The sequence below is a fragment of the Gavialis gangeticus genome, unplaced genomic scaffold (genome assembly GCF_001723915.1).
Source record: "Gavialis gangeticus isolate Ggan-Ray unplaced genomic scaffold, GavGan_comp1, whole genome shotgun sequence".
Taxonomy (NCBI): Eukaryota; Metazoa; Chordata; order Crocodylia; family Gavialidae; genus Gavialis; species Gavialis gangeticus.
In genome coordinates this window covers 4,121,191-4,138,717 of record NW_017729022.1, presented here as the reverse complement: position 1 = coordinate 4,138,717, position 17,527 = coordinate 4,121,191, and the positions used below count along the sequence as shown (strand labels likewise).

General features: G+C 38.6%; 1 protein-coding gene across 1 annotated transcript in view; it reads right to left on the bottom strand.

Moving 5' to 3' along the window:
- The window catches only part of PPP1R3A (protein phosphatase 1 regulatory subunit 3A), a 62,764-nt gene extending 45,448 nt beyond the window's left edge, over positions 1 to 17,316 (bottom strand). Inside the window, exon 1 of the mRNA XM_019514550.1 lies at positions 16,523 to 17,316. Within this exon, the coding sequence (XP_019370095.1) occupies positions 16,523 to 17,316 (794 nt within the window). The remainder of the gene's footprint in view (positions 1 to 16,522) is intronic.
- Between the last annotated feature and the right edge of the window lie 211 nt (positions 17,317 to 17,527).

Sequence of the window (17,527 nt, the reverse complement as noted above, 5' to 3'; positions counted from 1 at the left end):
GCAATCACCTCTATATACAGTATGCAAACACAAATCATGACAAAAATATTTTTGTAATGAAATTAACATATGTTACAGTAGGTGTTTGACTTTTTCTGGTGATTTGTCCTTTTCTGGTTCTAAGATGGCAACCCTCCCTCACTCCCAAAAGGAGTGTTTCCAGGGGCCAAGCGGAGGGACTTCCAGTCCCAAGATAGTGACCAGGGGGTGGGGCAAATGTCAGGGGCAGGGCTACCAATGCAGCCCTCGAAAGCTCACCAAACCGTGTCATGCGGCCCTCCACCAAAAATAATTGCCTGCCCCATCTTAGGCAACTTGCCTATGTGAATGTGGTATCCAACAAACAATGCAGAACTTAACTGAAACTTGCAATCTTTACAAATGCCCAGATGGGGCAGATGGAACCTGCTCATTGAGTGATAATACTGGGCAGTGGCTTATAGATTTGGAAGCTGATAACTGATGCCATATGAAAGAAAATGAGTGGACTGTTTTAAATAGACTATGACATTATAAAATGTTGAAGTTATGGAGTTAGACTGTACCTGCTGAAGAACTTCTTATCTTATCAGAAATGAGACCTACATCAAATTAATTTTGGCCCAGATGCCATAGAATGCACAGCGTGACCTCAGTAAGGGGAGGTGCAACCTTGATTCTAAGCCATGTTTGTGCTTCATTAAGTTTAAGCTGGTTGTGCAGTCCAACATGCAAAATTGATTTAGCCAGGCTATGGGAACTTTTAAAGCATTGCAAACAAACACAAAGTTCTTTTTAAAGGTAAAGAGTAAAATCATTGGTACTGTTGGAATCGATGCCTTTTTTTCCCTGATTGGTCTAACTATACATTTTGCCTAAAATAAAGCTGTTACTTTTTATGAACTCTGCTTTCCCATTTGCAATTGACATTAATGAATACATGGCCCTTTTCCCTCTTTTGCGTGTACCATCAAATTATTTAGCTCCACTGTGACATCAGTATTTTTTCATGCAGTTCAAGGTTTTAGCATTTTTCTTCCTTTTTCTAAAGGGCATCTTTAGTGCCCTTTAGCCCCCATAAGAAATATGCATCATTCCTATTTTTCACGACTAATGCTGTTTATTATCAAAATCAATTGTGATGTGAAGATCACATGTGGCAAATTGCCCAAACAATTACTGTAAATGCATGAGCCATAAACTGTACTGCCAAGGACACTGGTAGGTTAGCTCACATAAAAGAAACAATTGGAGTCTTGGGGAGAAAATAATAGAGATGAGATGACAGTTATTGAAAAGAGAGAACATCCAGTTTAATGTTGTAAATACAGATTTGTAGATAACAGTGATGGTTTTAATGTGTTCAGTACTTATCAAATGGAATAGAACATTTCATATTTTTAGAATATAGCCATACTTATTTTTTAATTGTGATGTCTGATGCATTTGTGAACATTTATTGAGAACATGCTCACATTATACTGTCTCTGGTCCCAAATTATTAGCCTGCTAATAATTTCCATGTGACTACTTAGGTTATTTGTTGTTCTGGATCTGACTTGAACAAAATATATTTTCTTGAGAAGCTTGTGAGTGCTTAGAAGATTACACCATTTTTTTCAGTTACAGTCTATACGTTTCACTGTTCTAAACTGTCCTTATACAATTATTCTTTGTAAATTTGCAAAGAATACTGTTTTAAATTGTTATCAGTTGTTTCAGTCCTCCATAACTCCTGCTGAGACAGTTTTAAACTTATAGAAAGCATCAGTAAGAAAACTCTTCTCTTTACAGGGGATTATATATACAGGCATCAATAAGAATTTGCTAGAATTTAAGGGAGTGTCTTTTTCTTTGGAAATCCTATCCAGACAGAAATAGGATGTGAGAGAATTTTTAGCTTTTGGGAGCAGATTTGCAATATGAAGGCATCTAGATTGAGAGAAGAAATGTAGAAAGATGTGTTTTGATAATCTATATTAGGCATAGAGAATATAAGAAAAATTGATATCCCTTTATAAAAATAAGAACAAAATTACCATTGTCCCTTTAAGAGATGATAGAGGGAAACTGAGTTTAAAGAATCAACTATTAAATGCCACTAGAGGGTGCTAAGTAATTGGGTAAAGAATTGTGATTGGCTAGGAGGAAAAGTTGCCATGCATGAAACTAGAGCAGTGATTCTCAACCGGGGTGAAACGATACCCTGAGGAGTCATGAGATCCTCTGAAGGGTGCTGTGGGATGCTGTACCATGTTAGCACTCTTAGATGTGCAAACATGATTCACAAAAGAAACCCAGACATTTCAAATAGGAATTCACAGTGTTAAAAAATTCTGACTTGTTGTGTCCTTTTTGAATTCTTTACAATGGAAAATTTGCTCTTTTTCTGTAGTAAACCCCCCCTCCCCCAAACAAGTAAAAACTTAGAGCTGACATTTCCTGAGGGTTGCTTTGTGTCTAAATGGTTGAGATACACTTAACTAGAGGATGTCAGTCCATGGTCTGAGAGAGCTAACAAAGTTTACACTAGGGAAGACATGTTAGCCAGCAAGAAAACATTCAGCATCAGTATTATAGCATAGTCCTAAATGCAGATATGTAAAGCAACAATCTTTTGACTGTTGAAGAAAGACAGTGCCAAGTTTCAGAAAAAATGTTTTAAGTCCTTTTTGTATTCCTACAGGCCGCTAAGAGTAGCTGCTTTTAACGATGCATCTGAACTAGAAGAGCCAGTCAAATGTCAGGCTCCTGTGAGTTGTGTGAGGAGAGGAGCTCCAGGGATGAGCATGCCACAAGGCCCATATATATGGCTAGAACCAATGGGTGAATTAATTGTTAAATCAAAGGTTCTGTGAGCTATAGCTTAGGGGCAATGGAGATGTCATAGGTGCAAGGAAAAACATGAAAAAATGGAGAATGCTTGAAGAGTAGCTGGGAGTACTGTAAACAGTGCCCAGCAGAGGGCAGACAGAAGTTTAGCTAAAGCCAAACCTAGCTCTGATCTTTTATTTTGTGTACCACAGAACTCAATTTTTATTTGCCAGGTGACCATAAATGGTAATCTGAACAACTATTTCATGAAGTGATTATGCGTCCAGGATCCTGTGATGGGACGAACAGAGGAAGCATCATTACATGTCATTGTCAATCCTTAGAGGATAGGAAAGGAGCACTGGAGCAGAAAGGGAACTTATCACCTTTTGATAAGTGAGAAGTCCCTGAAGGTAACAAGGGAAATTTCTTTAACCAGTTGGCCCTATCAGTTGGGAGAGTAGGGAAGTCCTACTTGTGGTTGTTCCAAATCTCCAGTTTAGACACATGCAAATCCTTAATATTAGGGAAACCACATATGGTCTGGAGCTTCACTAGAAAAATTATGCTTCTCTATTGTCAGGAATATTTACATATGGACAAACCTAGGAGGGAAAACAAGAATCTTAGGAGATCTAAGTCAGGGCTGTGGGATACTGGTAAGGCAGTGGAAGTTTTTATTGCTTCTAGCACATTGAACCAATTCTATGAATAGGGGATTTCATTATCCAGAGCAATCAATTAACCTATCTACACAAAAAATACAGCCCTCAGGAGTCTATATCTGATTGTTTCAACATTTTGGTGTAAATTATGATGATCAGGGATATTTCTTTGCCTTGAATATATATCTCTATTTTGTTTGTCGTACATAAAAAGAGTGCTAAAACCAGAAAAGAAGGAAAACAGCAATTATTAACAGCTTTCATACATGCAGGGATTAAAAAGAAAGCTTGGAAAGCAAATGACTAGGAGGAGATATTGTATGAAAAGGGATATAAAATGAAGACGAATAGTATTGAGAGGACCAATTGATCAAGAGCTCAGCTGTGAGGGAACTGAGTGTTTTTACTGAATAGATAATACCCAGTAGGGTTCAGGCAATGTTTGTAACAAACCTATTTTTATTAAGATTATTTGGGCTGATGCTATCTGGGGGAATATAGTTTCCAATTACTAATATTTCCAGTTTTTAGTCTTACTTTATGATTGAAGTGGGGAAATAGGTGGCACAGAACAAAGTGCCTTGGCCAGGTTGGGATAAGAATAATCACAGCCTCAAAGCAAATACAGTCCCTTGAAATGAGACTTTATTTTCCAGCTCATTAAAAAACAGAATTTGAGCTTAAATAGTAAGATATCCTATACAATTTTTAAAAAATCCAATGGTATAACTGTCAAGCTGGAGATGTTGGTGCCATCAAAAAATGAACCTGTGCTATAATCTTAGGCCCAAAATTTGTAACCTTAGCATTTATCTTGATCTATTTCTAGGTCTTATAGCTGTGGTAATTATTGAAAGACTCATGTGGAGTGGATCAGTTCTATCATGAATTAAGCTGTGACCGTGAATTAAGGGTGACCATGCATGGGAATATTTTATATCTTATTGAGTCTTCCTATGGTTACATTCTTGAGCTTTAATGCTGAACATAGAACCTTATTAAGATATCTGCATATGAAAATTAAGAAGACTCTAATCCAGCAGACTGTTACATAGCTTCTTTGTATATAGAAAGCTCTGAAGCCTGCTTAAGTCACTCATACAATGGGCCAACTTCTGCCGAGACAAGGTCAGCATGATGGGGAAATTAAAAAAAAACCCTCCCTCAGACATGAGCAGAAGAACTGCTGAGGCTTGTGTTAGGGAACTTGTATAAATTAGCAATGTTACATCCTATTACCAGTGTGTCCATCTCCAGTGCAGAGCTCTAGTAATCCCCTTGCATAGCTATAGAGAAAAGGAGAAAGATGAGTCAGGAATCAAATTTCAAGAGGGCCGTTAAAAAGCTAACCTTGGAACGAGGGCAGAGGAGGACTTTTTCACCTAAATCGCTTAGCAAAGTAGTAAACTTCTGACTTCCATTGGAGCTGGAAGGTGTGGGGACTCTACTACAAACTAGGGAGAGGGTTGTGCAGTTCTCCATTTCTTACTAATTGTCACTGCATAATTTTACAAAAGAGAGTATATTTTCTCTCGTTACACTCCTCCACCACTCCCATTTTAAATCTATTTTCAGAAGGTCTGCAGGGAAAAGCCTTTAGGCTATATGACCTCTTTAAAGTGTGTCCTTGGCCAAAAATTGGAAAAGACCCAGCTCCTCCTGCTAGTATATCAAGAAAGCGTCTTGTCTTTTCCAAGCATTTCCCAGAGGCTGACTGCAGTATACTGAGGCACTTACATAAGAAGGTGACAGATGCCTTAGAGAGATTGTAGATAGATATATGTCAGTCAGGTGAGACAGAGAAATAGATACTGTCCTTGGGGAAAGAGATAAAATGGGTGACCATGGTAAATGCTGGTCAACCAGTCTTGGGAAGGGACTGCCTCAGAAGTGGCTCTGTAACTACAGAGCATGAAAGCTTAGAAAGCCTGCATGGAGCTATGGCAATGTAGCATTGTTGAGCACAAACTATGATGCTGATACTACTGCACAGTAGCATGGGAAAAGACCTGTGCAGCATCTGGACTATGCAGTAATGTGGGTTACTGCACAGTCATTAAGCAAGGACTAAATGACTGCTCAGTAACAACTGCTCAGTCCAGCACACGTGTAGACATGCTTACTTAGAAGCAGATAGGGGTTGAATAAATCTCTTAATGTGCACAAAAATGTCAAGGCGTGATCAATACCAAGGAGTGATTGTTTCATTTTTCTTTCAAATACTGCTTTGCTAGAATACAAAGAGAAGATACTATGAGATGGATATCAATATTTCTATCAAAAAGTTAGATGAAAAAACTAGGAGATTTGTGCCAATATCTTACACTAATAAAAATGATAAAAATGGCATAGCTTAATACATTCAGTATCTTCAGAAATCCTGTGAAATGGATGACCTCTAGATATTTTTAAAGTTAAATGCTGCTAAAGCTTCCAAGAGCCTGCATGGCAAAAGGGAGAAGAGGCTGATCTGCAGCCAGTTCACAAAGACCATAAGTAGTGCGGGGCAGCAGTGCACACAACAATCTAGTTCAGTGTCTAATTCAGTACTCTTTCCTGCTGTTATTTGTAGACACCAGTAACAAATCACTGGTCATGGTCTCATAATGCCAGGACCAGAAAATAAAGCCCTCCTTAGGCATTTCTACATCACATAATATGTTTTTGTGTTCTCTTGAAGAACCATGGACTAGATAAGCACACACAAGGCTTCTAATTCTCATTTTTAAGCTCTTCCTTCTGGCCTTTACTTATTTTTTAAAGTGCCTGTTTTGTCTATGTTTTCCTTTCATTGCATGAGAGGGGAATCCAAGTTTTATATTTTAAAAATGGTAAGTGATTAGAACCTGGTAATTAATTTGCAGCAGTTGGAATCTGTTGTCTTCAATTTCAGAGCCAAAGTGCTTTGGCTGGATCGGGGTTTTAAATTCCTCAACAGAATAAACAGCTAGTATGACGCTAGTAATAAATGCAGTGTTTAAATCTGTCACTAATGCTGCCAGGCTGTGCCTCACTGCTTTTCATGTAAACAACTTTTGGACACTTTATTGTTTTACTCACAAATAGACGAAAATACAACTTGAGATGTGACACTTCTCTACTGACAACTGGATTGAGACCATTAAACATTCACTTATCTGATCAGTTGCTAGCAACTTTTGATCAATCCTGAACTGGGTTGGCTTTGAAATAATGAAAACTTTCCAATGTTCTCACTCTTTCCAATGAAACCTGAAAAACACGAGGCATTTCCAGAGTACTTGATAAGAGACAGAATATTGAAATGTTCATTACTAGGTTGATTCAGTGTGCAAACAGGTTCCCTCACTAAAAAATAGAGTGACTGAACAATAAAGCACAAAAAAGTAATTAAGCAACATATCCTTCAATTTGTTGGAAAAGCCTTAAGCAATCACATGAAAATTTTCAGAAAAAGGCACAAGTCCTGTAAACACATATGCAAGTTATTTTACATACATAAAGCAGCCTCGTGAAAATTCAGTGGGACCTCTCATACATACAGGGTGTGTCTACACAAGACTCTTTACTGCACAGTAAACTAACCTATTGCACAATAAAGCATCATTATCTACCCATATGCAAATTTGCTCCTGGTCAGACGCAACACTAGGGGACCACAAGAGATGGGAAAGTCCAGGAGCTGGGAGCCGAGCAGTGCTAGGACTGGAGACCTCTCTGCTTTGCTGTGCAGCCAGGGGCTGGCCAGAAGCTGCCTCAGAAGCAGGACAGCTCCCAGCCAGCCACTAGGGCTGTGTAAAACGGGCTCTATTTGATTTGGATTCAGCCTGAATCAGGGACAATGATTTGATCCATTGATTTGGATCACTGTCCCTGATTTGATTTGCCCGAATCTGAAGATTCAATGCTGATTCAGCGAATCAGTGATTTGGACACAGGCACAGCTTTAAAAGTTTTTTCTACATACCTTGAGATAGCAGCGTGGCTTGTGATCTCTGTGATGCTGAGACACATGGAGCATCCCCCAGGAGCACAGGGGACTCTTCAGTGTGCTCAGCAGCAAACCCGGAAGTGGACCAGAAGTTATTCTGGTCCACTTCCAGGTCTGCTGGGGAGTGCACAGGGGGGTGGGGGGGGCATTTCCTCCAAACCAGTGATCAGCTGCAGGGGACCCCAGGTACCCCCCAGACCCAAGAGGAACTAGTCACCATGCCAGGGATGTGCAGGGGCCCTGCTGCGTGCTTCCTGGTGGACCAGGAAGTGGACTAGAAGTGCTTCTGGTTCACTTCTGGGTCTGCTGCCAAGTGCACTGGGGAGCACCCCCGTGCTTCTGTGGGATGCTGCATCTGTACTATAGAGTTCAGAGCTCCTGCTACCTAGGGGTATGTAGAAAAAACATTTAAAGCTGTATCTACTTCCCAATTGCCAAATCTGTCTGAATCTCTTCAAATCAATTCAGAGAGATTAAAGGGTCCTCTGATTCAATTTGGATTTTGAGATTTGGCCACCGAATCAGGCCAAATCTCTGTGGAATCGAATCAGGGACCGAAGCTTCACTCAGCCCTACCAGCCACCAGCTGCATGGGGAACTGCCACTGGGCACAGTGCTTGTCCCCATGTATACGGGGCCAGAAGAGATCTGATGCATCAGTTGTCTCCTGGCCCCCTGCTTGTCAGGACCCTTCCCAATGTGTACAGGGCAAGGAGACAGCTGCTGCTGCAACTGGCAGAGCTCTCCTGGCTCCGTGCACATGGGGACCAGGCTTATGCTCCCTGTCAGTTCCCCAGGCTAACCTCAGGGCATCCTGGAGGTCCTCCATATTGTTGCAGGGGGCCAGAGCAGGATAGGAGCAGACCTGTGAATGGGAATACAGATTGAGAGCAGATTTGCTACCAACAGGGAGCACATGTCGATGTATTTTACTAGCTTTAGTAGCACATGTAGATGAGCCTGCAGAAAGTCACTGCTGTTCACATTGAGGATTAGGTCCCTAGTTTATATAGATACAGACTATAAGATAGTATCACTGTAATACAATTCAAAAAGACTGATGAATCATAGTAGCTGCAGAAAAATTTCACATATTTCAAGATAAACAGTTGAATACAGTTAAATATAAAGCAAAAGATATGTAAAATACAAACATATAAATATCTGGCCACCTAAGTATTGAGAGAAGTACAATAGAGAAATACTTAGTCAAATTGCAAAGCACCATTCTTTGTCTTCTGTTTCACATAAGCAAGCTTTGCAACGACATACATTTCATAATGTACAGAGCCATTTGACCAAAATAAAACTTTACTATTGTGGCAGTGATAACAGCTATTATTCCTATAAGAGAGTGTTTGAAAGTCAAAATAAATGAAAAATCACTAAGATCTGTAGCAAATGGATATATGGCTTTCCTATATTGTTACATAAAATACACATTTTAATGGCTCCAACATGATCTATTTGTGGATTGAAACTAGACCAGCCCACAGCAGTCTATTACAGATGTCAGCCTATTTGTTGGGATTTAAGTATTCCTAAATTAGCGTTTCCAGGTAAGTCAGGTAATTGCCTTTTGTAAATCATGCACTATTACTGTCCATAAAGCCATCCATATTTCTTGCATATAAATGAATGCATTCAAAGTTTTCCACTTACATGGCTAACATATATAATCTATATTTTAATAATGATGTAATTCAAATATTCAATGTACCTATAAATACTTTGATTGGACAACTGAAAAAGATCAAATACAGTCATCCATTTCACTGATGACTAACAAAAATTACTTTCCATAACTCATTTTCAAAAGTTTTGTCCCATCTTTGTTTCAAATGACTCTTGAGACTAATATTAAAACAATTCCCTTAGGAGATAACTTCATAGCTTAATAGAAGGTACTGTAAAATATTCATAATATCCAAGGCTAGCTTTTTAGTTTACTTTCACCTCATGTGTCCAAATTTTATTTTCTTCAATAACCCTAAACAAATATTCTCCCTTCTTTATAGTAACACCCTTCTAAAATTCATAAAGTCTTATGTTGGTATTACCAACCCTAGCAGTATTATCATGAATGTCAAAATATTTCATGCTTTTCCTAAACCCTCAGTGGTTGTTGTCATGTGATTATACAAGACTCTCTATTTTCATTCAAGAACTTGTAAGCCCATCCAACTATGAAGAAAAGCCTAATAATATGGAAGCTAAGGGCTCAAAACCCAGAAAGAACAAAAATACTCTCCAATCCATTTATTGTTTTTTAACATTTGTGGGGTTTTAAGCAGATGTCATTTTATTTTGGAAGGGGATAGATGATTTTTAAATGCTTTTGGTTGACAATACTGATTATATGATTGGGCCCTCTGGGTCAAATCTATCAGGAATATTCATCAATGAAAAACATAAACTATAAAGCCCATGTTTATGATAATGAATAATATACAGTATTATATATATAACACACACACATATATATATATATAATGAATACTGAAGGAAGCAAAACTGAATTCCTTTAGCTGTGATAAATCAGAAAGCTGAACAATCACTATTGCCAATTTTTAGAATGAGCCATGACATTTCTATTTGCTTTAGGTGTTTTAGTCTTACCCACTGCAGTATCATCATCATCATTTTTTAGCCAGATTGGATCTGACAACATTTCTTTCATCTGTATAACTTTAATTTGAAACTGCTGCATACAAGGGTTGTGTCTATTTTTGCAGGTATGACAATGGAAGAGCAAAGTATCTCCATGCTTTACCAACTGCAGACCTTTCCAGAAGGAGGTACATCTTACTCCTTGCCTGTTCCACACTTCGGTGTGAAGAATTCAAAGGTTTTGCTCTGTTTTATTCTTAATTAAACAATAACATTTTAATGACTTACCTCTACTCATATCTGAACTCACTACATAAGCCAGCAACACATCACATCTAACATTCATTTAAAGCAACGGCAACATTTGAAATAAGGGCTTTGAACTCGAAGCAGACTAGACCTACAGTCTGTGATATATTCCCCCAGTTCTGCAGCACTCTGCTTGGAAATTTTACAAGTCTCATTTAAATTAATAAAATGAGATGTTTAATTAATGAAACATGAGCATGGATAATATAATTAGTAACCCTTGTTGGCATGTCATTTATATTTATAACCTATTATATTTATTTTGTTCTCCTCACAAGTTTGAGTATGCCACCACTTATTGTAATTATAATGCACAATCGCACAGGAGGTGGAGGTTTTGGCAGCTTTTTTGAGGGACAGTGGTCGATGTCAGAATATAAGGAGACCAACAGTGGACTATTCAGTTTGGAAGAGCAGAGTATCAGCTGGGTTTTCCTGATAAAATGGACAACAGTTAAATTATGTCATCTGTCTTCTTTAGGTTACAGAACCAGTGATCCATTGAAATAAATGTGATAACTCATAGCCAGATATATTGTTTCAGGTTGTTCATAGATTCAGGAAGATGATGTCATAATGGTTTGCACATTTCACATTTACAATCTTTACTTTACAATGAGAAGAGCTAGAAACACCACTTCAAAAAGAAAGCTCGAATTGGAACACAATTATGTGACAAGGAGCAGAACACACAGGCCTTGAGGGCTTCTGACTTCTGCATTACCCTTGAGTGTGATATCAGAATTTTTTCACCTGTCCTGACCTAAAGGACTGCCCTCCCTTTGCTGATTGGCAAAAAGAAGTAAGGAGCAGGCCTGGAAAGCCAGGGCAGGTTTGACAGCCACAGAATGGCTGATCTCTCAACTGGTTCTCTGTGAATGGATAGCTTGTCTTAACACTGGCAGAGAACAGCTGCTGTCATGATAACAGCAATGAATATAGTCACTTCCTAATAATAGTAATAAACTTTAGTCAAATCCCCATGCCTGCATGTTACTCAAGGTGCACACTTATGATTTAAGTTTACCAGTAACAAACTTGGATTCAGCAACTTAAAGCAGGAGTCTCCCATTTCAATGCTTTTTCACTTACATTTGCTTTCTGATTATGATGTGGAAAAGCAAAGAATACAACAAAATTTAATTTAAGTGCCATGTTTTAAATTTGCCATCTGGGGACTGTACACCTATTCCTGAAGCAGAGAATATGATAAACTGTAAACACAATCTATAGCACTTCTGTAGCCCTTGATTCTCCTTTTGTACAGGTTCTGCTCCAGTGCAGGAGGGGAGGACTTCAGGGAGTTAACTGCAGCTCCCTGATTCCAAAACATCCTACCCAAGCACAGGTTGGGGCTGCAGAGAGGCTCACTTGCTTTCAAATACCTTATGCCAGTGGAGACTTGGGCATAATGGAGTTCTGCCATGCTATATACCCAACAGGTGGGATGTGGCTGGGAGTGAAATGTGGCTGCAGAAGAAGGAAACAAGAGCAACTAGTGCCAGATTTCTAGCAGCAGAGTTCCCTTGAGCTGGAGGAATTCTCCACTGGCTATTTCCCACTGGTTTAAAGTCATTTTGTAGTTATGCAGTTCTAAATCGCCTTAGTACCAGTAAATCTGGCCCTTTAATCTTTTGACTATCATTACATCCTGATATAGCCTAGAGACCAGGAGTGCTCAACCCCTGCTCCATGGGCCAAATCCGGCCTGTGGAGCTATAGTAACTGGCCCGTAGGGCTCCCACATGTCAGGAATGTGATAGAGAGGGAGTAGTGACAATTACACTGCCACCCCTCACCCACCATCAAATTTTCAAGCCTCTCATGGCTGGATTAGGTCCAGGCTGAGCTGTTGCCACACAGCCAGATTGGGGCTCAAGCCAGGCCATTACAATGCAGCTGATTCAGGGCCCAAACTGGGTTGTTACCATGTGGCTGAAGTGGCCCCCTTCCACACAGCCAGAAGCCACGACCCCTTGAGGGGCTAGATCTTGCCCCTCCCCACAGCTGCATTGGGCCCAGGATGGATCGGACCTCTACCACACCTGCCCCACATTGTGGATTGGGCCCACCAGCCAAAACCGGTTTGCTGACCAGATTAAGATTATTTGGGTTGATGCTATCTGGGGGAATATATTTTCCAATTACTAATATTTCCATTTTTTAGTGTTACTTTATGATTGAAGTGGGGAAATAGGTGGCACAGAACAAAGTGCCTTGGCCATGATGGGATAAGAATATTTGTAGCCCCAAGGGAAATACAGTCCCTAGCCTACAGGGCAAAAAGATTGAGCACCATGACGTCTTATTTGTGCTTCTTTTTCAAACTAAGAAAAGAGACAAAAATGAACAGACAAAACAGAATTAATGGCCTTATGTTCAACTACAGCTATAGTTAAAACAATCAGGAATCTAAAACTAGGAAAGAAAGCACAGGGCCAATTGATCAGTTATCCCATGCACCATAAATTCAGGGAGTAACACTCTGGAGAAAGGAAGAATCTAGTGGGAGATAACTCCAGCAGTTATAAGAAAAATATTAGCATTCACCTCTCTTACACAGAGGATAGATAGCCAAATGTACACTCCACAGTTTCTAGATATAATTATTATGCTGATCAGCCATATCTGCCATATTCTTAACATCACTGTCCAAATGACTCCAGGGAAACAAAAACCAAATGTAGTACCTGCCTCAGTCCACAATAGAAGCATGTACCAAACTCTAGGACCAAGGGTAATTTATGGTTATAGATCAGAGTCATCGCCTGTCTTCAGAGCAAAAGATTCAAGCAGAAAGCCTAGAGTTCACAGACATAATTCAAAGCATACCCTACTGAATGGGTTTCCACAGCTCATCAGGTACTTGCAACTATATATTATAGATATTTTTCTTAGATACAGTCCAGTAGCGACAGTAGGAAATCGACTTCTATTTGATCGAAATGGAGTTAAGATATCACAATGAGTGGCATCCATTACCAATTTTCATTTCAACAACTACTCAGACAAAACAATATAAATTAATCTGTCAATTCAGGTCATGTGTGTGTCCTTACATTAGTTACCATTTTTAATGTTGACCTTCAAATTATAAAATGTTTGAATTTAATTAAAGAGTGAAATATTCTTTTCTTTCCTGCACCCAGCAAAATATACACATACAGCATTTCAGAGGCCAACACATAAAATGAAATTAATATGCATTTTGAATGAGTTTTAGACTATTCAAAGCATAGCTAAACATATATGTTTGATATGTGCATAGATATTTTATTATAGCCGGACCTTTCTACTTGCTACACCTACAATTGTCTATGTGGCTTTTGAAATGTGCATAAAGCAGATGTTTAAATTCAAACTGGAAAAACACAGGTGGAAACAAACACTTTTTCCAAAGTTTGATAGAAATCTGTTTGGCCATGTATATGCATGAACTGCAAACAAACGAGAGTTCTATAGTTACTAGGTGTTTTTGATGATCCCACCTGAGTAGCTGTAATCTTTTTATATCTCTGCAGACTTCCACTTTTCATCATGACATTTTACAGATAAATTCTGAGAGGTAAGCCCATTTTTAAATAATAATGTCAAAAGGCCCTTTTTTTACCTCAGTCAGAGACGTAGTCTTAACCAATGTTCCCATAAACGTTACAAAATAAGGTCCTGTAAAAAAATTATGTATCCGTAGTAGCTTGCAAAATTATTATTTTCTCCAGTTAATACAAATAGCCCCCAAAAAGAGTCCCTACATAAGGCAAGCAGAGTTTGGTCTATGAAGGATCAGCTTCTGGTTAAAAATCCCTTTCTTAGAAAGTTAATTATCCACCCCTATTATTAAAAAGAAGAGATTTAAGTATCTTACAACCAAGTACTTCTGGGGTGGGGGAGGTTGGTTGTTTGTTTGTTTGCTTGTCTTTTGGTTTCTATTTGTGCTTAAAGTTAGGCTTCCTTGATTTTTAAAATTTGTTAGCACCCAGCTACTCTCGAAGTTTGAGCATAAATGTTTTATCTGATAAGAAATCACTGTGATCAGTTATTTTATGTAATTTACCATTTACAATTCCCAATGTATGTGACTGGGTCGGAATATCCTCTAACTATATAATTACTGTAATTATATAATTCTTTTTAATAATTACTAAAATTAGCATTTATCTGCATTGCCCTGTATCCTACAATAATGGACTCACAGGCCCCACTGTGCTTGGTTTTGTGTAAACAGAGAACAAAAGTCCCTGCCCCATAAACCTTATAATTTAAGTATAAAATGAAAGGCAACAGATGGGTACAGACAGATGGGGAGCACAAGGAAACGATGAAAGAATATTGGTCAGCATGCTAGACACGGCCATAGCACACCAGCAGCCTTTCCGTGTCCAATTCTTTGTCATCACCATAGCAAAGGAGAAGTTTATGTAGGATATGAAGAACAACAGTGAACAATAGCTAGTGAACAACTAGCTAGGAACAATAGTCTTCTGACTATTGTCAAAACTATAGCTAGATAGCTATAACTGTTTTCACTATATGTTCACTCATCATAGCTAGTGGGTAAGTGGTGGTATAGCACAGTGGCTTTCAAAGGTGTTCAGTGGACCTCCAGGGTTCCACAATAGCTCATCAGGATTCCACTAGGTGATTGAGGGTAATAGGTAAGCAGGCCAGGAGGCAGTGCACTGTCAATGCTGGGCTGGGGTGCCTGGCTCCATCAGTTCACATGGCCCATGGAGCCAGGAATAGGGGTTCTGCAGCAGGAGGTCATCTGAAAGGCTTCTGTGATTCTAGGAAGTTTGAAAACCACTGCTGTAGCATATAGATAGGTCAGACAGTCCCTCTGGGGGTGGTCTGCAAGGTTAAACTATTGGACTAGATTCCTCCTACACAGACCTCCAGCCTCTGCCGCTTTTCTGGATCTCCTCCCCCTCACTTTTGCTTAGAAGAGAAATATGGGTCATAGGAAGTTAAAACCACAAAAAAGAAATAGTGTTGTCTGATTGAGAAAAGTCATAGATAATTAAAGCTGTAAACCCATCAATAATTCACCTCTGATGCCTAAATGTATTAGAGAAATTTGTACACAAAATACTGATTTGATCCTCACTCAAGTAATACCTGCATTGATTTCCATAACAAAATTGCTTAATAAAAATGCAGAATTAGGCTCCAGGGACTTGCTTCTAAACTATTACAGTCAATCGAAGTTTTGCCATTGATTTGAACGGGAACAGGAGCAGAGCCCATGTATGTGCTGCTCTATTTAATTATAACATAATGGGTTAAATACAGAATAGGAATATAGAAGTGTAGGTGTACTCCTGTGTTTTTTTGGTTTGAGGAGTTTAAGTGGTAATTTAACCATTACTATTTTACTCACCATTTACTATATTCTTATATTTTAACATCTTGGTTTTTAATAAAGCTACAGTTCTTCATGTTAACTCCTATTTTATTTTATATCTATTTCACAGTTTGTTTATTCGTTGTTTTCTCTTTCCTGCTCAAGATTTTTATCAAAGTGCTCACAGAAACACTCACCGGTGACAGGAAGAAGATATCACCAAAGGTTACCCGCAAAATAGTTCAGCCAATCATAGATAAGATTGTTCTAGCTGTTCTGAGTGCAACAGCATCTTCCCCTGAGTTATTAGTTTCCTGAACCACCATTATTGCTTTTGTCCCAATAATGACATTTAGAAAATCTACATATGGCATAAATTATAGGAAAATATGGGGACATTTTATGTTAAAACTGTTCTTGACATGCCAAAGAACTAAATTTAAACTCTTGAGACAATATACTCATCTCAGTTTACAGCATAACTCCCACTGATGTCAACTGGATTTATATGCTCTACAGATTAAAATCAGTACATAGTTCTCAATCTGTAGGACCCATGTTAGCTTCCAAAAGAACATCACACATGCCATATTTAGTAACGATGGCATTTGTTAACAATTAACTTAGCTGTAGAAAACAATTGTATTATATATGTAAGTGCCTTATTTAAAGCACAAAATGGTCTTACTTATCAAGGAAAACTGAGTGAAAGAAAACTGTATGGAAATGTTTAGCTTCAGTGGTTGCAGTTAGCAAGTCAGCATTAGCTGATGACTTTTAAATGGTAAAAGTTTAATCCTTTGAAAGCTAGAGAAAGGTAAGATGCAACCTCACCTGTTCAGCGTTGTCTTTAAGCAGCCTTTGAGGTATTTGTCAGTAAAATCTTCTTGTGTTTTATTATCCACCTCTTGCTTAGTTACTTTCTTATGACAAACCAGTATGTAATTTTTGTCATCATTGTTTGCCCAGAATGTGCCAACAGATGTCTCATAACGTATACAGAACTCAACTTTAGCTTCATCTCTCTGATAAGGAGGAACCAATGAAATCTTAAAGAAGAACTGGTCAGTTTCACCATCATAAGAATTAGGCACATAGTCTGCTAAGATGTCATAGTGACTTTGCCAATCATCTAATGTCATTCTAACATATATCAACTTTTCAAAAGATATATTTAGAACTCTAATAATGCCATTCATACACGTTACTCCAGGTAAGAAGAAAACTGACTCCAGCAATACTTTCTCTTCATGCACTTTTTGCAAAAGATCTTCTTGTGAGGCAGGCAAAGTAAACAGTGGAGATAAAAAATATTCCTCCACAGGCTCAACTTCATCTTCAAAGACATCATTTTGTGATGTAGTTGGAACTTCCCAGGTATCAAATTCTTTAACAGACACAAGATCAAAACCAAATGCATCAGCAAATGAAACTTTTCGTGTAATGGTAGATGGGATTTCTGGCTCTGTATCTTCTGAAGAAGCAGAATTCCGCCTTCGTGGAAGTGGGGAGAAACGAGGCTTAAGAGTAGTTTTAACATCTTCATCTTCTGAAGGGGGATCACTTAAAGTAGGGACTTCTAATAAGTTATCCCTGCTAACCTGACTGGGTTCTTCAAAAGACTCCATTGGGCTCTCTGATATAAACTGAAAGAGAACCGTACAACTAGTGGTAGATGATATTTGAGACACTGTGATTTAAAACAAGGATTCATGTTACAGTTGACATTGCAAAAGGGAGTCAGGTCTATTAATAGGTGCAATGGCTTGTAAACTATGTTAGTCTCCTCTCCAAAGACCTTAAATCTGATAGTATTAATGTTACAGTTTCAACTATGTT